This window comes from Monodelphis domestica, chromosome 4 (genome assembly GCF_027887165.1).
Source record: "Monodelphis domestica isolate mMonDom1 chromosome 4, mMonDom1.pri, whole genome shotgun sequence".
In the NCBI taxonomy this organism is placed as follows: domain Eukaryota; kingdom Metazoa; phylum Chordata; class Mammalia; order Didelphimorphia; family Didelphidae; genus Monodelphis; species Monodelphis domestica.
The window spans coordinates 433,481,286-433,508,413 of NC_077230.1; the positions used below are offsets into that span (position 1 = coordinate 433,481,286).

Consider the following 27,128-nt stretch of genomic DNA (forward strand, 5'->3'; position numbering starts at 1 on the left):
TCAGCCTAGGGCTGGGTCACCTCGGTCCCGGACCTTAGCCTAGGGGGAGAAACCATTGGGACCAAAGGGATGCTCAATATTGGAGGGGATTCCCTGCTCCCACCCAAACGACCAGGAAGTGCACGGTCTGGGGAAGAGGGACCTTCCCTCAGGGGGAGACTCTCCTGTGACAAGGTCCAAACCTGGGGTTTCTACCCTCAAACTAAACAAACTGGGGAGCTCTGGGTTTCCAAGTGGACAGGGGCATTTTGGTGGTTTCTGAGTTCCCAGTGATCACAGAATTTTGGTTTGTAATTGCTGGACTAATTGTTTCCTCTATAGTTATGGTTGTTATTTCTGTTTTGATTAAAATTGCCATTGTAATTTGATCTCCTGTTATTTCCCTGCTCATACTGTGACTTCAGGGGACAGAATTTGACTATGTGACTAATGTTGGTGCATAAAAAGCATTTCCTTGCAGCCCCTGGACCTCTTTGCTGCTATTGAGGTCTTGTTTGGGAGAAAGTTCTCCCTGTTGCCCAATTTTTAACTTCTATCTCTTTGTGTTTTAGCGATTCCTCACCGGCATCTAATTTCTGCTTCAGATCCCTAATCTGGTCATCTTTTTCCCTCTGCTGTTCTGAACTGGTTTCATAGAAGTAGGTTGCAGAATCCCTCAGTTCTTGCAAAGTCAGAGGTCCGTAGGTGGAACAGAAGCTCTCGAAGAAAGTCCTAATTGTGTTATTGCATCCCCTTAAAAATGGCCTCTTCACATGTGGTGCATAGCTTGCTCACTTTCTTGGGGGAATCCTAAGATGGCCTCAGTGTTCTCCAACAGTCTGTCTGAAAAGATGGAGAGCTGTTCTTTGGGATCTTGTCTGATTCTCTCCAATTTGCCCTATGTATCGGGGGGACACGGAATGACTTCGTTGTCTCTATTAAATCTCCTCTAGCTTTTTTGAGGTAAGTTAGGTCCTGGGGTCTACAAAATTCAGTATCTCCATAATATTCTGGTCAACCAGTAAGTGTGTGATCCTTCTGAGTCTTTCTAATGAATTGGGCTTGTGGTTGGGGAGTAAACAGTTCCTGCAATAAAAATTCAGTATCGCCAAAATCAGCCTCAAATAATTTAAAGGCGCGTTTCAGCTCCTTTGCACATTTGAAAGGATCAGTGCAAAAACAGGGCATTCGTTTATGTAATGCCTCCAGGTCCGTGGCTGAAAAGAGCTTATGGACTTTCATACGGATGATGCCTGAATCTTGGGTTATTTTTGCAAAATCATGCAAAGGCATCATCTTGGTTGTTGGTTGCTTTGTCGTCCGTGTCTGCCATAGTGTCCTTTCCCATCCCGTCTTGGTCATAAAGCCTTGGCACATTTCAGTCACGGAGGCCATTTGAGTGAGAAGCCTCTCTAGTTTACTGTCCATGTTGTCCTTCTGGCCCATGATCCCTGCAAGTGCTCTTTTCACAGTGCTGTAGAATTGCCAAGCCATCACCACAGACCCACCAATGGCAGGAAACACTGGCCACAGGTCTGTTATCTCCAATGTTATCTGCTCCTCATGTTTAGTCGTGCTCAGTCCTGTCCCTGCAACATAAAAAATGATGTTAGAAAGGGAGCAGAGCAGCTGTGCCATTATCGGCTCCCCAGAATTTTGGGGTACCTCATCTACATCAACGCACCCCACCTTGACCCCCTTTGGTTGTAAAAACTCCCCCAGAAAAAAAGTTCGTCTGAATTTGCCCTCTAAGCACGTCCCCCACCCCCAGGAGTCCTGCGGATAGGATTGGGTGTCAAGATGGCCCCTCTTGCCCCAGTCACTTTTAACTGCCAGTAAATGCCAATGCTTCTTTCTTAGGATGCTCACTTTTCCCTGCCCCTCCTCCACTCTCTTCCAGACTGTTCTCTCCTCAATTTGGAAAGTCTCTTCTCTTACATCTGACACCTCCTACTTCCTTTGTGGGAGGTGTCCGAGGAAGAAAAAAAGAAGAGAGAAGTGCAGCTTTTTGTTCCTTCCCCCCCTGAACCGGGGTGGAGAGCTTAGTTCCCTGCATGGCTGCCAGAGCTCGACCTTTCCTATACTTTCCCCAACCTTCACTTTCCTAAAATCCCAAATAAACCCACCTAGACTATTGAGTCTCCCTTTGATTTCATTTAAACTCCCTAGCCCAATGAAGAAGAAAACCTGGCCAATTTCCTCAATGACCCTCAGGGGGAGGACCCCCCCCCCACCTTACTACCCCTACTTTTCCCTGCTCTTTCCCCAACAATAGAATGCCAGGCTCATTCAATCTTAGGAAAACGATCACTGATCCTATCAATAATAAAACAACAAAAATCAATGATGCAGAAAAACTTCCCAGCAACCCAGTGAAATCATGATTACCCTAATAAATGCAGAAAAAGGTTTTGAGCAAACAGCACTTATTCCTATTAGAAATCTCTGCAGAAATGCTCTCCCGGGGGCATTGTCCCCGGGATCCGTCCCAGAGCCCCAGGTGGACGCCGCCCGCCCTGGGAAGCGCTGGGCGCTGGGCTCTGGGAGAGCTGCCAGATATCGGGCCTCTGCCTGTGCTGATGGCTTTTCTGAGGACTTCCACAGTTCGGGGTCCCTCCCAGGTCACCGCGTCCATCGCCTCTGGGTCACGTCTCCAGGAGTCCTCCCGAATACTGGCTGCTCATCACAGTTACCCCAGCTGTGGGAGCTTTCCAAGTTGTTGCTCCTTCACCGTTTCCGGTATCCCAGCTTTCCCTGAAAGGGCCCCTTGTTCATGGCCCAGGCATGTTCCGTCCGGCTCAGGCACACCTCGCCAGCCATTCTCCTCTGGAAGGAGCTCCTGCTTTAGCCTCCAGGACTTCGCCATAACCGAAGGAGCTGTCAGGAGCCCCTCGAGATGTCCTCTTGGTTGGCTGTCTTTGGGGGAACGTGGCCAGGAGTGTGTCCTGGAGTCACCTGGACACACAGTCTGGTGACTTGGGGTTCCACAGCTCGGCTAATGGGCCTGTGTCCCCCGGGAGCCCCCAACACGAGCCATTTTCTCTGGTCATCCATAATTAGTCTGGCTGCGCATTCTGAATTCAGCCATGATTGTGTGAACTCTTGCAGAGAAATGCTATGAGCTGCTAGAAGTAAGGATGGCCCAAGGCCCGCTGCAGGTTGCTTCCTGTACCTGGGAGAGTGGGAGGAGAGGCTACAAGGGTAATGGCAGGACCCTTTGGAGCCAGTTGCTGGGGTCATACTCTGTCAGCATGGTTGGAATTGGCACATCGCTTGGCCATGAGGGAGAGGCTTTTCGAAACCATATTTTCAGGGCACCACAAAGCCCCCTCCTCACACCAGGATCTCTTGTCTCCAGGCCTGACTCTCAATCCATTGACGCACCATGCTGGACCCCCTGCCTCAACCCCTCCAACCCTCACCTCTTTTCTAGATCAATGGATAGACAGACACACAGAGATCTCCCTTCAATGTGTGTGTGTGTGTGGGGGGGGGCACCTGCGGAAAATATGTAGAAGTTTATTGTTAAAAATTGTTTTAAAATTTAGATGAATATTTTAGTTTCACATTTTATTGGAGTAGAAACTTCACTTTGAGAAAAACAACAGGATTGCTCTCTTTCCCCTCAAAACTCGAATCCAGAAGATCAGCTTCCCAGTTTTGAGAAAAGGTGAAGTAAGCACGGTGTTCTTTTTATTTCGAAATTTTTGATTGATTTTTCATTTTTTCATTGTTTTTTAATTAATTAAGAATATTGTTCATGGTTCCATGATTCATGTTTTCTTTCCTCCCCCCACCAGGGGCTGACAAGCAATTCCACTGGGTTATACATGCATCATTGATCTAAACGTATCTCTATGCTATTCATATTTGTAAGAGTGATTATTTAAAGTCAGCATTCCCAGTCACATCCCCATCAAACCACATGATCAATCCTATGTTCTTCTTCTGCTTTTCTGCGATCACAGTTCTTTCTCTGGGTATGGAAAGTGCTCTTTTTCATAGATCCCTCTGGGTTGTTCAGGATCACTGCATTGCCACTAATGGAGAAGTCCATTATGTTCGATTAAACCACAGTGTATTAGTCTCTGTGCACAATGTTCTCCTGGTTCTGCTCCTCTCACTCTGCATCACTCCCTGGAGGTCGTCCCAGTTCACATGGAATCCCTCCAGTTCATCATTCCTTAATGCACAATATTATTCCATCCCCAACATATACCACAGTTTCTTCAGCCATTCCCCAATGGAAGGGCATCCCCTCATTTTCCAATTTTTGGCCACCAAAAAAGTGCAGCTATGAATGTTCTTGTACAAGTCTTTTTCCTTATTATCTCTTTGGGGTAGAAACACATTGTTCCTGACTAGTGGTTTGGGGGATGTGAAAGAGGGATATGTTAGGTAGAATCAGGAGGGATGCAGGGTCTGCCTGTCCAAATTTGGAAGGAGATGAGTATATGAAGGGCAGAGCTAGAAGGAAGGAGATTCTATTCCGGAGGAGGAGGGTGTGAGGCCCAGAGCAGAGAGAGGGAGGGAGGAAGGGAGGTTGTGGGAGGAGGAGCCTCCCAGATGGCCAGCCCAGATTGATGACCCAGGTGGAATATGAACCCTGGGGTGGAGTTTGGAGGCTGGGAGGAGAGGGATTCCAGTGGGGGGCAGGGCGGGGCCCTAGAGACTGAGAAGATCTGCCCAGAGTGTACTGGCTAAAACCCTGAACCACTGTAGCTGAGATCAAACTTTCTTCTTTCTCTGCAGCCATCATTAGTCTTCTGTTGGAAACAAAGTCCCTCTGCCTTCTTCCCTTTCAACCAAGATCCCTCTGTCTTCTGGGAGCCAACCCTGTGTATGCAGGTCCTAGGTAGGTCTGAGCCAGGAAGCCATGAGGCACTCCGGTTCTTTTTCTTTCAGTCTCCTCCTCCCTTTCTGACCTCATGGTGAGTGTTCACTGGAGCTGACAGGAGCCCTTCTACCTCCCCCATTTGCGTCTCTGGCCAGCTCTCCTTTGCTATTTCTTGTCCAGTTTCCCCACCACATCCCTCATGTCCCAGGACACTGCCCTCAGGGTGACCATCGGGTCACATTTCAGAGCTCTCCCAAGCAGACTCAGGAGCACTGCCTCTAACCTCCCCACCAGGACCCAGGTGGCCTGTTTCCCTGCCCCCAGCTCCTGTTCAGATTGCATTGTCCCACCAACAACCTTTGCTCTCTGCAGGGACCCAGGCATCCTGCTTCTTTTCCTCTAGGACCTCCCTAGGACCCAGGCACCAAAGCTTTTAAGGAAGGTTCCTTAACTGGACCTATGGCTCTCCTGCAGCCCCCCTTTCAGATCCCAGGCATTGAGCTTCCTGTCTCCAGTTTCCCTCCAGAGAACCAAACTAAAGTCTCCAAGCTAAGCTCCAAAACAGGGTCCCAGGATTCCTCCCCAGCTCCTGGTTAGAGCCTGGGACCATCTTCCTACTTTCCCAGGCTCAGCTGCCCTCCTGGAACTCTTCTGGCATTGGGATGTCCCCTCCTCTCCCTCAGTTACAGGGTCCTCCTCTGCTCCCAGCCCCTTCCTTGCCCAGGCCTCCTGCTTCCTGCCTCCCTTCTCAGAGCCCTCAGTGAGCCTTCCAGGGAAGAGAATCCCAGCCAGGCTTGTGTCTCCCAGCCTCGGGCTTCCCTGGTCATTCCTGGCAGCCCCATCCCACAGTCCTGGTCCTCAGCCTGTCCCAGCTCCTTCCCTCCTAGACCAGGCAGTTGTTCTGTGGCCTGGATTCTATTTGGGTGAGGGTTGGGCAGGGGGGCCGCAGGGAGGGCAGAGCTCTGACTGGGGGTCCTGGAGGCTCTCACTGCCCCCCTCCCATCTGGGATCCCAAAGCCCCTTCTGCCTCCTGGTCTCTGCAGGAGGATGGGCAGAAGAGGAGTAAGAGAGGGAGGGGGGAGTCTTCCTGCTCAGAGCACCTTCCTGTCCCTGCCTCACCTCCTTTCTTGCCCTCCCCCTGGACCCTGAAGGCTCTCCCTGCTGGACCTCAGCCTGCCTCAATGCCTGCAGCCAGCCTCCTGCCCAGGAAGAGAAGACAAAGAGCTTGCAGAGGACCCAGGCCTGGAGCCAGAGGGGTGGCCCCTGGGAGCCCCGGCCCCCCGGCCCAGGTGAGTGCAGTGTGCCCAGGGCTGAGCCCCAGAGGCCTGGGTAGGCAGCTGCCAATGTGTGGTGACCGGGATGGTTTCTGCCCACAGATAGGCAGGCAGTGGGATGGGGTGGGAGCACCAGCGCCCTGCTCTCTGCTGCTGCTTTTTAGGGTCACTCCTGGCACCCTGGCCCTTCCTCGGTCCCCTCAGGGCCCCCATTGCTGCCCTCCCCTCTTTGCCTCCTCAGTGCTCCCTCCTTAAGGCTCAGCGACAAGGACAGCCTCTTCCCTCTTTAGTCTGTTCCTTAGACTCCATGTGTGCTCTGGGCATGCCTAGCACACGTGTGCACACACACACACATACACACTCACACACACACACACACACACACACACACACATTGGTTTTTCCACTTCTCTTTCTTAGGGCCAGGCTCTGCCTTCTGACAACTTGACCTCAGGGAAAGCCCTTCCCATCTGGGTCCTGTGTGGGCAGGCTTTGAGCAGAGCCCTGAAGGCTTCCCAGCTCTTGTCCTTCTCAGGGTCCAGCCTCCAATTCAGCTCCAAGCTGAATTCTCTTTCAGAGGCCTAAGTTTCTGACTAAATTTCTGACTAAGTACCTTCATTGTTTAAAATGGGATTAGCTTAATCAAATCTTCTGAAGTAGAGTCTGAGGAATTTTAAGATTCACAACAGCAGCTAAGTAAGGACCCTCCTGAGGGACAAGCCTCCCTCCAGACTTAGTCACCTGGCAGGGTTTCAATAATGACTGCTTACACTTTAATGGCTATCCTGAGGTTCAGCTCCCTGTATGTCCCCTGAAATGTTAGTCCTCTTATCTGAGTGCAGTATCCAATAAAGAAAAAATTTAATAACAAGTTTGGATTGGGGAGATAACAGGGAAGAGGGAAGAGGGATTTCCCTAGATGAGGTTTGAGTCTCTCAGCTTTTGAGCTGAGGCCAGGCCTCACAGGCTGGTGGAGGGTTTCTCTTATTCTTGGCTATGTTATATCTGTGCTAGCTTTCTTATGCTCAAAGTCTTAGCAGTAGACATCAAGAGGAAGAAAGTTCTGACCTTCAGAGCTGGTGGGCCTGTCTCTCTTCAGGCTGATGCCCCTGGCCTTACAGTTCAAACTGCTTCTCTTAAGTCCTTGTGTGGATGACAGGATCACAGAGATCCAGGGAGAGCACACGGTTGGAAAATTCCAGAATAGAGCACTTCTAGCCAAAAACAGGGAGAGAGACCTTCTACTTCCAGGACCAGGAAGGAAGTGCAGAGTCACAAAACCAACTGCCCCTCGCAGTTTCCCTTCCCCCACCAACTGTCATTCTTGTCAATATCCTCTCTCTCTAATATTCCCACTGTTGTTTGTTCCAACTCAGTGGCAGAAAGTCCAGAACTTGTTTCAGTTTTCCTTTTCACACCCCCCCCCTCCATTTCCCCATCCCCCTCCTTAAAGGAGGAAGAAGAGAGTCATGGAGGGACGTCTGGACGTGCCCCAGGAGGGCCCTTTGGCGAGGAGTCCCCAGAGGAGGCAGCAGAAGGTACAAGGAAAGCCCAGACTGAAGACAGACGTGTGAGCAGGACAAGCGCAGCAGCCACGTCCAGGCCATCTCAGAGAGCAGATTCCGGCCTGGCAGGAGAAGAGACAGGAAGGATCTGCTGCTCAGCCCGAGAAGGAGACGGGAAGCAGCGCAGGAACAAGGGAGGAGATTGGGGAAGGACAGAAGCCCTCCTGGGAAAGAGCCATCCAGCAGCGTGCAGGTGCCCCGAGGGCCGGAGAGAGCAGCAGGGAAGGGGAGCAGCCGGAGAAATGGAGTTTGCTATCAGCAAGGCTCCTGCTCAGTCTCAGCCAAGATGGAGGCAGAGAGAGGCCTTCGATGGCCTCAGATGGCCCTGCAGGAGAAACTGAGTCAAGAGGGCCTTCCTCGGCCTTCCCCACGGCTACCAGTGATGGCAGCAGCTCCCGGAGCCGGCTGTTGGGAGCTCATCCATCCTGATGGGCCCGCGGACTCTTCAGAAGGGATTTGGGATTCAGCTCTGAAAGGGAGATCCAAGAAGTGTTTCAGAATAAATCCTCAGGGGATGGAGAGCCAGGCCTAGAGAAGGGAGGGCCTGGGTTCGAATCTGGTCTCAGACACTACATTCCCACCCCACAGATTTCATTCTCCTTTTGTGAGGGCTGCAAATCTCAGTAAGAGCCCTCGAGTCCAGCCACACAGGTGTAGGTAAAGGGGCCCGAGCTCAGGGCCAGGAAGGACAAGGAGGGGGGCTCGAGACCCCGCAGGAGCCAGTGAGTAGCAGAAAGGAGGAAGGAGAGAGTGTAACACGGTGGGGCCCACCGTGGCCTCCTCCCACGATGATCGTGCGAGGCCGGCAGTCACTAACGTCGCCTCCACGTGAGTCACTCCAGCATTTCGGGCTGTCAGAAGTCAGTCCAGCCTTTTGAGCAAGTTCCAAAGAGAAAAGTAAGTCCAGAATTAGGAGCGTCTCATGGAAGACATCAGGTGACCCTGGCGGGCTCTTACTGTCGGGCCATCGTCTTACAGCCTTCTGGGGTCAGCGCAGTCTCTGGTGGGCAGCCTGGTGACTGCCTGAGCAGGATTCACATCCGAGACCACTTTACCAAGTAAGAAAACCCAGGCCGAGTCTCCTTCCTTTTCATGAGGGTGGAAGTGATTGATGAAAATGATGAGAAAACCTTTCAGCTCTTGTCATCTGGGCCCTGTTGGTGTAGACACGGCCTTTCAGTGTGCTCTGTTGGTGTAGACACAGCCTTTCAGTTCGCCCTGTTGGTATAGACATGGCCATTCAGTGCACCTTGTTGGTGTAGACACGGCCTTTCAGTGAGGCTTTTGGCCATTCGTTCCTCCACCTTCAGAAATACAGATTCTACCTTTCCTCCACTGAACACGTCCTGTCTCCAGGCCTGACTCCTGCACTCAGCCACCTCGCTGGGCCTGATCTCCTCTGCGATGGCGGCACTTTCCTGCTGGACGTCTTTGATTCCCTTTCCGCAGAGGGCTGCGAGAGCTCAGGCTTCTCTCCTTCCACGATGACATGACAGGCTAAGAGGTGGAGTCACGGCTGGCTTGGTCTGCAGGCCAGCACTGGCAAGTTTGGCAGCCTGGAAATCTAAGCAGGACGCCTGCACCCCCGCCGTCCCCACCTCTGCTGTGCTCCCTGTAATGAGGGACTATTTTGATTGGTAATTGATAACTAGAGATCAGGCTGTTCTCTTCTGGCTTCTACGTTTCCCTCCTCCCTCTTCCTCCCCCCTTCCTGGTGATTCTCCTTCTGGTTTCTCTAAATCAACTCAGGGGTGAGTTTATGATGTTTCAAATTAAATACTTTTTCTCTTCTCTATCGTAAATAAAGGGTTTATTGGGGAAGTCATGGCAGGATAAGGAAATGGAAGGAAAGAGGATTTTGGGGTTTTCTATCACTAGGATGAGTCAGATTGGAAGATGGTGGAATATGGTTCAATTGGGAGAAATGGCTGACAGGTCTGGAAGTTCAGTCACTATCACAACAGAGCAAATCAGAGAGACAGACAGACAGACAGACAGACAGAGACAGAGCTGGACTTTGTCCTTTCTTCAGTCTCCAAAACCAAGAGAAAAACAGCCTTCTTCCCTCTCTCAAGCCAAAAGGAACAGCCAACAGTTGGTCTGGCTTCCCGGTCACATTCCAAATAGAACCCTCGTTTGACTGACAGGTCATCACTCAGCTGCTCCAAAATCATTCTCAATTTCTCACTTGCACAATATCCTCCCTTTTAGGCTTTGGAAGAAGATGGCACCAGCATCTTATGTTAATGGTCCTTACCTGGTACATATATATATATATATTACATTTCCAGCTATCTCATTTTTAAGCCTTTACTCTGTTAAATATTCCTCTACCCTCCCAAAGCAACAAACCCTAATCTTCGCTTAGCTATTCTGTCTATGCAGTTCTGTGCTAAGTTTGGGTATCGGAAACGGGTTTAGGTAAGGAAGGGATTTACATGAACCTAGTTTTGAACATAATAACAAATCATGTAACCATTTTACACAATTCCAACAGTCTTTTGAACAGGTAACTGTCTTCTCTCCTAATGTCTATAATTCAACTAAGTACGATTTCTAGTACTACCAATTGCTAACCTAAAATCATAATACAGTCTAACTTCTGTACTTCAGTGGATCTATGTCTGTCTCTACTTCCCTTAGACTTGGAACCAATGCTCTAAGTTATCCCAGTAGTTAACCATTAGAACATCAATACATTATCCTAATATAGTTAGCTTGTTAGTACATTAGCATCTTCATGTACATGTTGTACCTATACAGATTTACATATGTACATCCATGTACATTGTTCTCGATTTCTGTGCAAACTATGCAGAGAAGAAACATGTTTGTCTGTTTGAATTTTCCACAGAAATTAATATCAGTGTGAATTTTTGTTTTGCCACTATGCAGATGTTGTATACTGACCCACTCCGTGAGGTTTCTTCCACATTGTATTTCTGTGTAGCATGTGTATGTATTCATGGGAAGTTAACATGTATGTTGCCTTCTTACATAACCTCATGATCACAAGTCCAACATTTCAAAGTCCTTCCATTGATGTTAATTGTAGAAACTCTGTGTCTTGGTCTCTCTTTTCATCTGTGCTGCATGCCCCATTTTGTCTGTTGTCGCTCTTGATTGTAGTCCTGTGTCCTTTAATATTCAGGAACATACTGGAGCAATCAGGAACACGCATTTGTTTAAGGTTCTTATATGTGCATGTGTGTAAGATTGAAATTTTTCTCTGTGCATGGAAGTAAGCTATGAATTGTTCATGAGTGCTTGTCAGGATTCATTAGTTATTCTTCATGTGTGGAAATAAGCTTTACATAGGATCATCTTCTTGAGTGCATAATGTATAAGTTCTTAGATTTAGGTTAAGAATATGGACTTGAAGTTTTCTTATCTTTTGATGTTTGAATTTTCACAAGAGGATTTATTTGCTGTCTTTTAGTTCTGTGTTGGACATAGAATTTGGATATAATGTATTTCATTTGGTCATGGAGTTGTGTTTTCATTTGAATTAACTTTGTTCCTTTCTTTGTTGTTACTCTTGTTTGCAGAGCTTTTGTATAGATTATGGAGAGACTTCTCTTTGGAGCTAATCTTTGAAAATGCATATTTCTTTTTTCTCTGTTTTACTGGCTGTATTTCTCTCCAGAGCTCTTTTATTTGCTTTAGCCGAGCTTTTCTGGTATCATTTTAACGTGTGCAATGCTCTCTTGTCTCTATTTTCTGTTGATATGTACTCTCGTGTGCTTTCCATTCATAGACTTTCATTCACAAGGATTATTATTGATTTTTTTCCCTAGGGCTATTTGTGTTGCTGCTTATGACTAAGGCTTTTTTTTTTTATCAGATGTCATTTGTATGTATCTTCATTGATGACATGACTACATTGTTGGTTCTTATGAGATATCTGAAACTATGAGGTAATATCTTCATGATAATTCCCTCTCTTCCTTCCCCTGGTAGAGATTTAGTTTTAGGATGAAGGTTAAGAGATATGGGTAACCTGTTTCAGTTCTCATCTATAAGTTGGTGTAGAGCCTGATAAGCGGGTCTACAAGTAGGGGGTTGTCCTTTGTGATAGGGACCCGAGGAGAAGTAGGGAATCGGCGAACCAGGGTGAAGAATGACAGACACGGACAAGTCAGTGTTTGAATAGGGCAGGCAACCCCTATGATTTTCCCCTTGGGAGGAAAATATGAGGATCAATGGAATACGAGGTAGAGGATAAGACTAAGGTATAGAATGCAAGCCGACAGGGGCTGTAGCCTCCTGGAGGAAGAGATTCAGAAAGGAGAGAGAAAGAGGGAGATAGGATTACGAGCTGAGTGGAACTCCACCAAAAGGGAGAGGAAGTCCAAGAGGAAGTTCAAAAGAGTTGCCTTTGCTTTTATTGTTGAGGAAGCAAGGAGGTGTTTCCAATCACGTAGAAATCACATCACAGAGTATAGACAATTAAGATTGGGTGGCAATGTAGAGGGAACACCTTTGGGCGTGTAGATTATAAACCCAGCTTTCCTAGAGAATTGACTCCGATCATGTTAATGGGTTTGTCCTAGGAAAGGGCCACATGGCCAGTTCAAGGTTACATTCACAAACCTCATTGGTATAACCTTATGCTTGGAGACACAGTAGTGATACAATCATTTATGATTCATAGATGTGAATATTCTTGGAATGCTGCAGTTGGCATGAAAGCCTTTGATAACAAATTCTTCCAATGTGAATCTATGCTTCAATAGCATTCTAGATGTTTTCCATCCTCCATTACTATGGTGTTTGTATTTGTCATAGTTATGAAGTTGGAGGTTTCTGCTAATAGTTTAGGAATTTTTTCTTGTTCTGATTAAATTACATAGTTGTTCTTTTCCCAGAATGTTTTCTTTTTATACCTAAGACTAGTCTTTATTCTCATAAGGTTTTGTGTTGTATATTGCCCTATGGAACTCAAACTAATCTTGGTTTCACTGTTACTACAAGAATGGTATTTGTCATGTTTTTTGAAGTTCGAGAATAGATGTGAAATTGAATATCTATCTCCCTTCCAGTTTGTTTTTAATATGTTCTTTAATATCCTCCTTCCCATTCATAATCAGTATCTGTAAAAGCCATGTAATTCAATTTCTCTATAAAGTCTTCTTCACTATCAACTCCTAATCTAGCAAAGAGTTCCTCCAATTGTGACCACGAAAATATGGGTTCAAGACTTTGAATGGCCAAAACTGTAAAGATAATTTTTAGTGTCTTAATTTAAATAAAAAATAAATGGTCGCCTTGGTAAAAATTCCCCAATATGAAATACCCAAGTCAGCTGGGTTTTATGGAGATTTTTAATGAATATAAATGAAGGATTTAAGGGAAGGGAAAGAGACAGAGTAAGAGGAAATAGTAGGAAAAGTCTAGGACCTAGGCCAATGACCTAGGTCTTTCTCTTTAAGAGAGAAACTAAGTCAATCTTTAATCACTCACCATAAGATTTGTCCCAAGCAAAACTCCAATTCTTCACTGAAATCCTGAACTCCTGAACTGAGTTCCAAGACCTGTTCTGACTCCTGACCTCCAATTCAGCTTCCAAAGCTGAACTAACTCCCAGAGCCCTCCAGCTCCTTCCTTTTAAAGAAAAATTTCTCTTGTGTCACCTCCCCTAAGTTGACACGTCTACCAATCACAGTAGACCCTTTTTCCAAGGACTGCCCATTCTTAGTTTTTAGTTCTCACCTTCTCTGGGTGGATTATATCTTCTGAGTACTTCACACCTCTTTGCTAAGCTTGCCCCTTGCAAGTTGCCTGACCTTTTAGTGATTAATTTGACCTTCACAGGTACTTAGCACCCTTTTGTATTAGAGCTAAAAATAGACCTAGCTTAAGGTTTTGGCCTCACTATAAGTATGAGTTAAGTACTTTTTCATTGTTGATTAAGGAGTTTTACAACTTTATCTTCCCCTAAAGTCTGCCTAAGTATGGATGGAGTAATGTAAAATTCCCAATACATTCCTGATCAAATACTTTCATTGTTTAAATGGGGGATAACCTTAGCCAACTGTTCCAAGATAGAGTCTGAGAATTTTTAGGATTCACACAATGGTATACAACTTGTTCTGTGCCCAAAGATGTCATCATCATCATCATCATTATCATCATCATCATATTGATAAGATTTTGATTGTTCTAGTTTCAGGTATTCAATTTTCTCATTTGTGTCCCACACATCCCCTTCTTTGTCCACTTCCTCATGAACCTCATAAAATCCATAAGGTATTTGTTCTAAATCACTAACTTGGTCCATTATTATTACACTGTCTGGCATTCCCTCTGACTCAGTTTCTGATTCTGGGTCACTGAATTCTGTAATCTTTATGTTATTCATTGTATTCTGTTCAGTGCCATGTAAAGGTGGGTCAGATATTAACTCTGGCTTTCTGTGTTGATTTAACCCCGTGTCACCAACTTTTATATTTCCCAAATCTGTTTTTGGTTCTTTCTCATTGATAAGCTTTAGATTCATGTTCTGAGGTGGTAAACTTGATTGTATGGAGTTAGCTTATTGCAGATATGCAATGCTGTTGCTAAAATTTATAGGTTCTACTTCATCATCAGTCTGAGTTTTTGTTCATCGTCACTCTCTTTTGACTGTGTAGAGATAGAACCTTCTCCCTCTATGATGTTATCTTCTGGAAATAAGTTTAGTATATCTGCATTTTCCCCTGCATCACTGAGATGTGTGCCTTCATTCTTCCCCACAGTACTCCATACATATGTTTCTGGCTGTGTAGCTTCTGCCAGCTATATGGTTGAATCAGCTAAATCTTCTTGATTTAAATAATTTCCTATGAGATATTCATCTGAGGTTAATTGTACTATATCCTCTACTTCATTGGAAAATGAATTCAAATCATATCTATGGTTAATCTCATATAATTTTATTTGGTCATACTCCCCTCTTCCACTTAGAATGTGGGTTTCATGTCTGTCATTTGAATCCTTGGTTATTCTATCAGTTACTAAATCTGTCATTCCATTCATCTGTTCAAATTTAACTTTGATTTCACCTCCATTATTTGGAATATGCTTATTATTTTCAAATGTAATGTCAGCTTCATTTTCATTAAATTCTGTATTTTTAACTGAGTCATTATAGGATGGAAACTTTTAGCTTTAGGATTCAAACTATATGTTTTTTCTAAGGAGATCGGTGCCATATAGCTATTTGAAGAATTAACTGAGTTTTCTGGTCTCTTGTGCAAATCTCTGAATATTTCCAAATCATTTACATCTCCATTGACAGTAACCTCATTGGTAACAGTAAAATCATATTTTGATTTTCTGTTACAGTCATTTTGCTGCAGGGAATTAAAATTTTGTTTTTCTGTATCTCTCTCTAACTCCTGCTTGAGTTTATGTGACTTTTTCTATTACAAACTTCAATCCCTGTGCCCAATCTGAACTGAAAAAAGTTTTCAAAGAATGTTTTGACTTGATTTCTACTTTTTTCATGTGTGGTTACTCTACAGTTTTTCCCCTAAGTCTCCTATCTGTTGTTATTTGAGAAATGATGTCTTTAACTTCTTCATCAAGCTCTACTACTTGTCTCTGCCTGTCATGTGGTTTGTTACTTGGTTTACATTTCTCATCACTCACAGATTTAGTTTCTTGCACCCCTTTTCCACTGTTTCTTATCTGTTTTCTCCTAAGTTTAACCGCAGTCTGTCTTTCACTATTTTCTCTATCTCCATGTACCAAACTAAATATATTATAATCCTGGCTTCATAGTTCTCTCCTAACCATATCTGCATATTTGGGCTTAGTCCCTGATTTTAGAGCATCTTTCTTACCCTGTAAATCTGTTGCATGTTGAGTGGATTTTAACGTACAATGCTCACAACAAGTAGGATTTTGCTTATTGTATTTTACTTGTGGGCTTTTGTTGTTCTTAACTTCATATTTCTTTTTTAGAAAAGTCTTTCTTCAGGTGTCCTGTCTTATGACAGAAAAAACATTGCCTAATCTCTCTGGATTTTTCATGGCTTATAAACAGATTTGGGGTATGTTTTAACAGTATTCAAATTCTTAATTTCTTCAATTTCCTTGTCTCTTAAATTTTTCTGTGATTCTTCCAATTTTTGCTATAAATCTGCCACCTGTTTACTTTGATCTGTGTCACTTTCAAATATATATGTCGCAGCATCTCATAATTCAATTAAACTCACTGCATCATATCTATGAAAATAATGTTTGAAAAAATTTCTGAAGTGTGGTGTGCATCCCTTCAGAAATTATCTGCTAACGTGGCTTACAGACTCTTCCATGTCCCTTTCTATACCCATTATAGCCGAGCTATCTCAGACTGGTGATCAATAAAGGAAGCTGGATGTTGTCCTTTATTTTGCACCAGTATGTCAAATTTTTCCCATGAATTTGGTTTTGAGCCATACATTTTTATGGCTTGGAGCAGTCCTCCCTGCATTTCCTTAGATAGATCATGCTGATGGCATTAGAGAAATCAAAGTCTTCCCTTTGCCCCTCTGTAGGCCAACTTGTCAATGCAGTTTCTGACCTAGTCTATGGATGAACTGACAATGCTCATGGGGGCTAAAAAGTTCTACCAAAAGAAAATCCACATCCTGAAAACTGGGTTCAAATATTCGGAAAGCACCTTTCAGCTCCTTATGAGTTTTATAGGGCTCGTCAATAAACTTTGGAAACCTTTTCTTCAGGGAATCTAATTCCTGGGTAGTAAATTGCCTCTGAACCTTTAAGTGCAACACACCAGCTGTGTTAGAAATCTTGGAAATGTTTTTGAGTGGAAAGATTTTCTCAGCTTCACTGTTTGTCTTACTGTCCTTGTCACTGTCATTGCCCTGTGCACTGGATTTTGCTTTCTTGGCCTTATTGTCTTTCTCCTTAGGTGCATTGTCTGCCTGACCACTTCCCTTAACCTTTATCTGATCTGGCCCTTTTGCCTTCAGGAATTCTTCAAACATGTTGTTAAGCAATGTCTCCACATTTGTATCTACTACCATGATCTGTGCTGTAGTTTTAGGGATCACACATAGGTAAATGCTCTTAAGGTAGGTCAGAGTCTGTATTGCAGCCATGGAAATGATGGAGATCTGTGTCAGAACTTGCCAGAGAAGGTTTCTTCTTGAAACGGCATCTGGAGTATGAACATAGTGGCGTTGCTTATACATTCCACAGAATCTACCACCAGATTTGTCATTTGCCTGTATAAGATATTACAAATCCAATAGCCTGTGATAGCTTTCAGCACAACAACCCCACGATCACTTGCTTGGACATCTTTGCTGTTAGGGATTGGGAGGTCAGTCAGTCTGGGGGCCAAATTGGAATAAATTGTAATGAGGGACTATTTTGATTGGTAATTGATAACTAGAGGTCAGGCTGTTCTCTTCTGTCTTCTACGTTTCCCTCCTCCCTCTTCCTCCCCCCTTCCTGGTGATTCTCCTTCTGGTTTCTCTAAATCAACTCAGGGGTGAGTTTATGATGTTTCAAATGAAATACTTTTTCTCTTCTCTATCATAAATAAAGGGTTTATTGGGGAAGTCATGGCAGGATAAGGAAATGGAAGGAAAGAGGATTTTGGGGGTTCCTATCACTAGGATGAGTCAGATTGGAAGATGGTGGAATATGATTCAATTGGGAGAAATGGCTGACAGGTCTGGAAGTTCAGTCACTATCACAACAGAGCAAATCAGATAGAGAGAGATCTTGAATTTGTCCTTTCTTCTGTCTTCAAAACCAAGAGAAAAACAGCCTTCTTCCCTCTCTCAAGCCAAAAGGAACAACCAACAGCTGGTCTGGCTTCCAACTGCCTTTCCCAGTCACATTCCATATAGAACCCTCCTTTGACTGACAGGTCATCACTCAGCTGCTCCAAACTCCTGCTACAAAATCATTCTCAATTTCTTGCTTCCACATCCTGCTCATCCTGGACTGTAATTGAGGCCTGGGGCCCAGGTCCCCAGAGGGGCCACCCAGCAGACTCCTGCACCCAGTGCCAGCAAAGGGGCCTCAGTGTTGGGCTTCTGACCCACTGCCTGGCCCCTTCTAGCTTGTGGGTGGGACTGGAAGTCACTGTTGATTCAGCTGCCTCCAAGGCTTGTGCTGGCTGCCAGGGATGGGGCTGCTGCTGGCCCACACCCAGGCTGATCACTCCTGGCTGGCTTGTGGGAAAGAGATTTGACATCATCTTTTCTGGGCTTGGACCCTCCTACATCCCTGATGGGACACATCACTCGTCAGCCCCCACAGGTAGAAACACATTTCTCAACGTCCTTTCACCTGACCATATGAAAAATTTCTCTGTATTCTCTTGGGCTTCTCATGACTCGGGGTTGAAGGGCTGGCTTGGACACTCATGAGGGGGTGAGCTTGGAGGGAATCTTTTTTGTGCCTCAGTTTCCTAATAAAAGTTAATGACCTCATTATGAGATGACTTCTGAGGTCTCCTTCAGCTCTGTGCCTTTGGCTTTTGGTGGTTTAGGTCTTGGTGACGTTCCAGGATGTGGCTGTGGACTTCACCCAGGAGGAGTGGCGCCTCTTGGACCCTGGTCAGAAGGAGCTGTACAAGGAGGTGATGCTGGAGAATGCCCAGAACGTGTTCTCCCTGGGTAAGGATGATGTTCCCTGGTAATTCTGAATCTACCCTCAAGGCACTGGCTTCATTCCCTCCCCTGTATACAAGGTTTTTAGCACTTATCAATTGTTTGTAAGGCCAAAATGCTGATCCATTGACTCCTCGGACAGATAATCCTGTTTTCTGGTTTTCCTGTAAAAGGTTTTTGCAGTGTTGATCCTACAAAGTATCAACTGTGGGATCTTCATGTCCAAAAACCAAACAACAGTTGGAAAATCTCAGACTGAAGAAGTGATCTCAGGGGTTCCATTTAGTCTGACTATTGCCTGAGCACGAATGTTGTCTGCCAAGTATCTGAACCCTGCTCATGCAGCTTTTCTTTGAAGATGGACCCTGAAGGGAACCTCCTACCTCCCCAAAGAGCCCCTTCCTCTTTGGGTTCTCTTAGTCTTTGGAGGGTTCTTTTTTGATAATTCACATTAAATTATACCTCCCTGCTCCTAGTCTTACTCTCAAAAGCTGAGCATAGCCAGGATGTCTGTTCTTCCTTCATAGCTACCCAAAAGTCCATTATACATGGTGGGAAGAGAAGGAAATAAACATTTCTATATGTGAGATATGATGCTAAAAACTTCTTTTTAAATATTATCTAATTTTCAAAGCAACCCTGTGAGTTAGAAGAGATTCATCTTCATTTTGCAATTGAGGAAATAGAGGCAAAGAGAGCATCAATGAGTTGCCTGAGACCCTTAGCCAGTAGGTATTTGAGAATGGATTTGGACTCGGGACTTTTAGAATCCATGTTCAAGCCACACACCATGACACTATGTATTGATTATTAATTTCTAGATAATAGAATTCATGCAGTCAACCTATCCTGTGAAAGCAGAGGAGAAAAGGGAATTTTATGATCCCAAATTGGCTCCCTGATTACTTCCTTCCCATCCTCCACCAAAGTTCCCAATGATCAATACCATGGAAATGATCCATGAGGTGTCCTGATCTTGTATGGTCCCCTTTCCCTAAAGACAACAAAACAACAAGTGTCTTTCTGTCCTCATCCCTTCCTTATTCCAAATGCCCAGGTCTTCCCGTTCCCAGAGAAGATTGGATCTCCCATTTTGACCAAGGGGGAGCTCCATGGATGCTGGAGGGAGAAGGCCCAAGCAACTCCCATCTGGGTGAGTGACATGAAATCAGATTTATGAATTGTGTTATCAGAGGAAGTGACTACAAACAATTGGGAATCAATTGGCCTTTACTTCCTAGGATTCCCAGGTGGAGCAAGGGAGATAACACTGGTCAAGTTTGGGGCATGTATGTGACATTGTGTAATTATGAGCTGTCATTCTTCTTATTATTTTGAATCTTTATTTTAAACCCTCACCTTCCTTCTTAGAATGAAAACTGTGTATTGGTTTCAAGGGAGAAGAGTGGTAAAAACTAGTGTTATGGTTAAATTTAGGGGTTGAAACTGAGTATAATAATTATAGGTCACCAAGGATTTTTATAACAACTGCCCTGCGGTCCCTATATATTTTTTACCTGTGGATGATAACCTGAGAAGGAGAAGGGAGACTGAAGGAAATAGGTGAATAATAAAGGAATAAGATAGGACAGAGCACCCCGAAGATCCAGGGCAGTAAGAGATTCACGCTTGCTCCCCAGTATTTATTGGAGGTTTTAGGAATGTGGATTGGGAGGTGATCAATGAATACGTAACATGGTGTGGGTCTTACCATTGGTTGAATTGACGAGAAAAGATCAAAGAGGTGGAGATGAACCTGACATTCGCCTTGTAAAGTGGTCTGACAAGGTGTGAGCTAGGCTCTGGGGCCGCTCAGGAATTCTCTTGCCCTTTGGACTGTAACTTCTATACAGTGATCATGAACTGATCTGACCATGTATCTGGTAAACGAATATATAGGATACAATATCAATACATCAACCATACTTCTCACATGCTGACATGTCTAAAATGCTACAATTTTACTTATAAAATACTAAAATGAAACACTAAAGTCAGAATGCAGTTTTTGGTGATTTAATTACAACAGGAGGAAGAAATTATTAGAGGGAGAGAAGGAAAGGGAGGTTAACTGAAAAACCACTCTGGCTCATGCTGAGCTAAGGCAGCTGTCTAAGGCATTGGAGAGCCAGGGCAGAGAGGGGAGTCAGTTCTTATCTGACTGATCTGATCATGACTTATGTGAAGAGAAGTTATCTTCAGGGCTCCTCCAAGCTGGGGCTCCAGGATAGAACTGGTGTCTAGCCCTCTCCACAGGAAGTTACAAGAATGCCAGAGGCTGTTATCTACCTCACTTCCTGCATCTCACATGTGCCAATGGTGGCTCAAGGTTGGCTTAGGACAGCCAAGGGGGGGAGTTAGTTGTTTCTGATTTGTCATTAGCTAGCACATGCCCGTGTAGTGTGGGTGTGCACATTCCTGGGTGCTAGACCAAGCAAGATGGAGGAAATTTAAAATTCACCCTAGGCAATGGGGGTTAAGTCACTTACCCAGGGTCACCCAGCTACGAACTGTCTGAGGTCATATTTGAACCCAGGACCTCCCATCTACAAGCCTGGCTCTCAATCTACTGAGCTTCGCAGCTGCCTTCTATTTTACTCTTTTTTCCTAAACTCTGCTCTCCTTAAGCAGCCATTCTCTTGCCTTATGTTTACTTCTGTCTATATTGAAGTGAGTGAACTATCTGGCAATTGAGGAATAACTGGATGTTGGGCTGAGAAAGTGCAGGGCCGTGTTGTCCAGAATCAGAAGTGGTCATAGTGTGACAATAGCAATGCACGACCTTTGGAGGCATGTTAGGCCAGCCAGGAATCACTGCAGAAAGAACACTGGTGTGCTTGAACCAAGTGTGCACTGCTTGTTCTGGGGGAAGAGTATCTCTTCCTATTTATTCCATCTGAATTTAAGGATACTCATAACAAAGTTGGGCTGTTATATTTTACTCAAAGTTCTATTAAGGAATTTTTAGCTTCAAAGTCTTCTCCCATTATTGGGAACCTCCAAAGGGTTCCTCAAACACAAGGGGCTGCCATAGGACTAAGAGTGAATCATGCTGTCTGTTTCCTGAAAGAAGATGAGACTCAAGCTCTACCCAGAGGCATAATATTTGTGGACACAGGAAATAGACGGATTATTTAAAAATGCTTTTATTATAAGGAGTTTAGATTTTTAATTAGAGAGCAGAAGCATTTAAAGACAAAATTTTAAAAATATCTCGTGATTATTCTAAAAATTATATGGTCGTAGCCACAAGAAAAGAAAAAATAACATAAAAAGTGTCCCCAGGAAAACTAAACTCTGCTTATAGTCATGATAAACAATGAAATCAGTATCAATATGTTGCAGAGGCGTCACAAATACCACATGTTTGGATCTGAATCTAATAGAAGAAAAGTTTGGTATAACCTTGAAAATTGCTATCCAAGACCCGAAGTGTTTCTGAGCTAAAGATACGGCACTGACAAAGAATGACTGTAATGTGTAAACCTTAAAATTTCTTAGACTTATGAATGTTGGAAATTTCACCATTGGGAAATTTCATACTTGAAAAAATTTCCTACTGATAGTAAGAACTCTATTGGAATGTGAAACTCCTTGGCATGGGAGGATCCTTCTCCTCCCTACTTAAGACTACTTTTGGACAGAGACCTTTTGCTAAACAAAGGAAAGGGCTTTGACCTATGCTTAAGCATAGAACAGGAAGTTCTTTAAGTCATGATTGATTTTAGAATTGATACAATAGAGATAGTTGGAATGACAGAACCAGGTCTTGGAAATTACAATCTCCACCCTACTCAGAGTAACATTTTTTAGGAAGGGCTACAGCAAAGATCAAGATTTAATTATTTGAGAATATGACCTTCAACAGACATGTGCAAAGGGGACAGACCTCTGGGTGGTCCTGGGTTAAGCTAGAGCCACCATTGGCACAGGGGAGACATCGACAGTGATTGGTACATGTGAGAACTGAGGGGAGGGGACTTAGATGGTTTCCTGAAAGATAGCGGGGGTCTGAGGACAGATGGAGGAGGTTTTGCTCTGAGAGGTTTTGCTCTGAAGGAGTCTGAGAGGAGAGAGGTCCTAGAGGGAGAGCTCCTGGAGAGATCTGAGAGGAGGGCTTGCTCTGAAGGAGGCTGGAGGTGGAGGCCCCTGAGACTGTTTCTCCATTTTGGTCACGTGAATGATAGGGACTGATCTCTTTTCTTTGCCTCAGCTATCTAAGGGCTTGGGTCTTTGGCCCAGCCTAAGCAGAGGGGGTATTAAGACCTATTCCCTTCTCTCCCCTTTCTCTCTCTCTCTCTCTCCCTCTCTCTCTCTCTCTCTAATACCTTTCTTCCTCCTGTTTGTAATGAAAAACTCCATAAAAGGTTGACTGCTGACTTGAGTTTTCATTTAGGAATTACATAGCTGAATTCCTTGGTGACCTTACATTAATATATATCATTCTTTTAAAGTGATTTCCATATCACAAATGATACATGGAATTGATAAATAAAGAGAAATGGGAAGAACCATGAGCTAATAAATAATGTAAACAACATTAGTAGGGGAAGAGAGAATTGAAAGTGAAGTGGAGGGGCAGCCAAGTTGCTCAGTGGATAGAGCCAGCCTGGAAGACTGAAGATCCTGGGTACATTTGAATTTCAAAAATGTTGGAACTCAAAATGATTATTGTCAACCTCACTTGTTCAGTCTTGTCCAATTCTTCACGACCCCATGGACCATGCCAGTTTCTTCTATTCTCCATTCTCTCTTCAGGCCTGTCCAAGTTCCTGTTCATTGTTTCTATGACACTCCATCTCATCCCCTCCAGCCCGCTTCATCCTCTTTTCCTTTAATCTTTTCCAATATCAGGGTCTTTTCCAGTAAGTCTTCCTTTCTCATTAAATGGCCAAAATACTTAAGATACTACTTTAGTATTTTTTCTTCAAGTGAATCCTTTGAATTCATTTATCTATGTATTGACCGATTGGATCTTCTTGCTGTCCAAGGGACTCTCAGAAATCTTCTCTAGCATCACAGTTTGAAAGTGATGATTCTGTGATCCTCAATGTTCATGTTACAGTTCAACTCTCCAGGCCACACATAACTGCTGGAAAAATTCTAGCTTTGGCTACCTGGATCTTTGTCAGCAAAGTGATGTCTCTGCTTTTTAATAGGCCATGCAGATTTACCATAGCTTTTCACCTATTGAAGATGGGTTTTAATGGTTGCACTCACCACCTGCAGTCATCTTTGTCACAAGAGCACAAAGTCAAAACCTTCTTCCATTCTTTTCTTTCCATTTCCCAGGAATTGATGGGACCAGTTTCCAAAGTCTTAGGTTGTTTTTTTCATGTCAATCTTCAAGCCAGATTTTGCACTCTCCTTCACCCTCATCAAGAGGCTTCTTGTCCTCCCTCACTTTCTTCCCCCAGAATTGGATTGTCTATATAGCTGAGATGGGTGCTGACATATGAACATATGAGCAAAAACTAGGTAGCAGAGTGAATAGAGTGATAAATCTGGATTCAAGAGGACCTGGGTTCAAATCTGCCCTCAGAATATCCCTAGTTGTGTGACCTTGGACAAGTCACTTAACCCTGATTGCCAGCCCTTGATGTTAAGATAGAAAGGAAAGTTTGGGGAGAAAACAAAATATAAGCAAGCTCACATGTTATAATAAAAGCATTTTTCTATGAAAAAGAAAAAGAAAGTTTAGTGTAGAAGGAGCATCTAGTATTATGAAGAAAGCGTGCCTATTCTAAGAGATTGAGTTTTAGTCTCTTCTGCAGATCATTTTATTCAGACATTGTGAGCTCATGGCCCAAAGTGGGAATGTAATGAGAAAGTAGTATCGCTTGGTGTTGCAATTTTATATGGAGCTCCAGCATTGTTGTATATGGAACGTTCTGTAGATTAATCCAACCTGGGGATTTTACAGTCTCTTCTCTTTGTCAGGGAAATCAATGATCAATAAATTTACTTTCTGTCAGTGGACAGAAGCTTATGTCTTTGGGTATATGTGTATCTGTCCTCACGTATGCCTTTCTTTGTTTCCTTCAGATGAAGAGGGGCGCCTTCAAGTAGGAAAGACTCATGCAAAACTCAGGGAAGAGTTACAACAGCCAAGATTCATGAATGATGGTCAGTGTGATTTGAGTCTGAGACAAATCTGTGTCTCTGATTTCAAGATACAAAAAACACAAAAGGTTCACCATGAATTTGATAAAAATGGAAAGAGTATCAGTCAATATTCCATTTTAATTCAGCGTAAGAAAATTATCTCAGGCAATGACTCTTCTCAGGATGGTAAATATAGGGAATGGTTTACTGAACAAGTGGAGTTTGTTGAGTCTCATGAGAAGTCTCCAGTGCTACAAACCTATCAATGTAATAACTGTGAAATGACTTTCAATTTAAAATCAGAACTAATTACACATCAGAAAAGTCATGCTGGAGAAATGCTTTATACCCATAATGTAGTTGAGGAGACCTTCAGTCATAGCTCAGAGCTCAATGACAACCAGAAAATTCAAAATGGAAAGAAACATTATGAATGTAATGACTGTGGTATAGCCTTTAAGAAACAGAAATTTCATATCAGCACAAAGCTGCATAAATGTATGCAATGTGGGCAAGCCTTCAGGAGACAGTCATCCCTTCGTTCCCTTCAGAATATTCATGCTAGAGAGATATCTAATGAGCATCTTGAATGTAGTAAAACTTTCAGTGAAAAGTCAGCCCTTATTGTATGTGAAAGAAGTCATACTGTAGAGAAACCTCATGAATGTAAACAATGTGGAAAGACTTTTAAATGGAAATCTCATCTTGTTGGACATCAGAGAATCCACTTTGGAGAAAAACCTTATGAATGTAAACAATGTGGAAAGACTTTGTCACAGAGGAGTGATCTTGATATTCATAAGAGAATGCACTCTGGAGAGAAACCCTATGAATGTAATCAATGTGGAAAGACTTTCAGAAGAAGCTCCCATCTTGCTGGACATCAGATAATCCACACTGGAGAGAAACCCTATGAATGTGATAACTGTGGCAAACCATTTAGCAACCATTCTTCTCTTGTTGTTCATCAGAGAATCCACACTGGAGAAAAACCTTATGAATGTAAAGAATGTGGAAAGGCTTTCATAAGGAGGGGCCAACTTGTTATACATCAGAGAACCCACACTGGAGAGAAACCCTATGAATGTGATAACTGTGGCAGACCATTTAACAACTATGCTAATCTTGTTGTTCATCAGAGAATCCACACTGGAGAAAAACCTTATGAATGTGATGACTGTGGCAAACCATTTAGCAACCATTCTTCTCTTGTTGTTCATCAGAGAATCCACACTGGAGAAAAACCTTATGAATGTAAACAATGTGGAAAGGCTTTCATACAGAGGGGCCAACTTGTTATACATCAGAGAATCCACACTGGAGAGAAACCCTATGAATGTGATGACTGTGGCAAACCATTTAGCCACCATTCTTATCTTGTTGTTCATCAGAGAATCCACACTGGAGAAAAACCTTATGAATGTAAACAATGTGGAAAGGCTTTCAAACGGAGGGGCCATCTTGTTATGCATCAGAGAATCCACACTGGAGAGAAACCCTATGAATGTGATGACTGTGGCAAACCATTTAAAAACCATTCTCATCTTATTGTTCATCAGAGAATCCACACTGGAGAAAAACCTTATGAATGTAAACATTGTGGAAAGGCTTTCACATGGAGGCATCAACTTGTTACACATCAGAGAATCCACACTGGAGAGAAACCTTATGAATGTAAACAGTGTGGTAAATTTTTCACACAGAAGTATAATCTTGCTAGGCATCAGAGCATGCACACTGGTGAGAAATCTGATGAATATAAATAATGTGACAAGACTTGCAGTGAACCATTCATGACTTCATGGAATAGAGTTCCTCTTCCCAGGTGTTTGTGACATACCATTCCTGCTGAGTACGCCAAAACATAGTAATCTCAGTTCAAGGCTGCATGAACAGTTCCAAGATCTCCTGGGAACAGGTTAACTCCTCTGTTCACGTTCTGGGGAGGATTGAGGTGGATAGATTGTGTCTCTCGAGAAGAGCTTTAAATCTTGTGTGCTGCTTACAATAAATGTTCATTATCCCTCTTTGATAATGTTCCAGTCTTTCTTTCTTGTGACTCTGTAGCTATTCTCCAACACCTCTAAGCTGTCCCCCGACAGTTCTAAACTGTCCCATATTGAGACTCCGTAGATGTCCCCGGCAAGTGGTGCCTGAACAGGGACCCACTTTCCCCTGGTTCTTTTATTGGAACCCTCCCTTTGGTTCTCTTTGGAGAATCACCGACTTGTCCAGTTCTTTTGAGAACCCCCAATGCTGTGTGCTGGTCATGCAGAGTCCCGAAGCTACGGAGATCCCCTTGGTGGTGAATATACGAGATACTCTAAGGGTGAGAGGGAAATTATGTTTCTTCTTTAGAATGGATCCTAAAACACTTATTTTTTCCCTTCAAAGCATGCTTGTCACAATGTTGTGTGTTTCTGTTTATCGTTGTCTTTGTCACAGTCTCGTCTCTATGTATTCTTAAATTGGACACTCACAAAAAGAAAGAAAAAAATGACATAATTGCAAGATTGAACTCATCTGTCAAAAATCCTCAGCAGAGGACAAAAGCAAATACCTGTTCACTGATTTTTTCCTCTTTCTTCCTTTGGATGTGCCCCCGAAGGAGTGAAAAAGAGAAAAATTCAGAACAGAAAAAGGGAGATTTTTACTCCATAATTAGAGGCTACTTTTCACTTAAGATTAATGGTTTGATGTATGCAATTTGGGAAGATTGTTAATGATTTTGATATGATACATATATAATTTC

The 27,128-nt window shown here is 43.7% G+C and overlaps 2 protein-coding genes across 4 annotated transcripts in view; both read left to right on the top strand.

Annotated features, from left to right (window-relative positions):
• LOC100024256 (zinc finger protein 883-like) overlaps positions 1–2,997 on the top strand; it is a 114,773-nt gene extending 111,776 nt beyond the window's left edge. Inside the window, exon 3 of the transcript XR_008918202.1 lies at positions 2,480–2,997. The gene's annotated coding sequence lies outside the window, so the exon portion shown is untranslated. The remainder of the gene's footprint in view (positions 1–2,479) is intronic.
• Positions 2,998–3,391: 394 nt separating this feature from the next.
• On the top strand, positions 3,392–26,413 carry LOC103105882 (zinc finger protein 345-like). 3 transcript variants are annotated; one of them, XM_056825702.1, is made up of 5 exons: positions 3,392–3,654; positions 5,968–6,105; positions 18,151–18,277; positions 19,329–19,424; positions 24,317–26,413. In XM_056825702.1, the coding sequence occupies exons 2-5, from the start codon at positions 5,998–6,000 to the stop codon at positions 26,140–26,142; spliced, it is 2,157 nt and encodes a 718-aa protein (XP_056681680.1). In that variant the 5' UTR covers positions 3,392–3,654; positions 5,968–5,997; the 3' UTR covers positions 26,143–26,413. The 3 variants fall into 3 exon arrangements, with proteins under 3 accessions (XP_056681680.1, XP_016282465.2, XP_016282461.2); XM_016426979.2 differs by having other exon boundaries at positions 3,392–3,649; XM_016426975.2 differs by lacking the exon at positions 3,392–3,654 and adding an exon at positions 4,641–4,834.
• Positions 26,414–27,128: the final 715 nt, after the last annotated feature.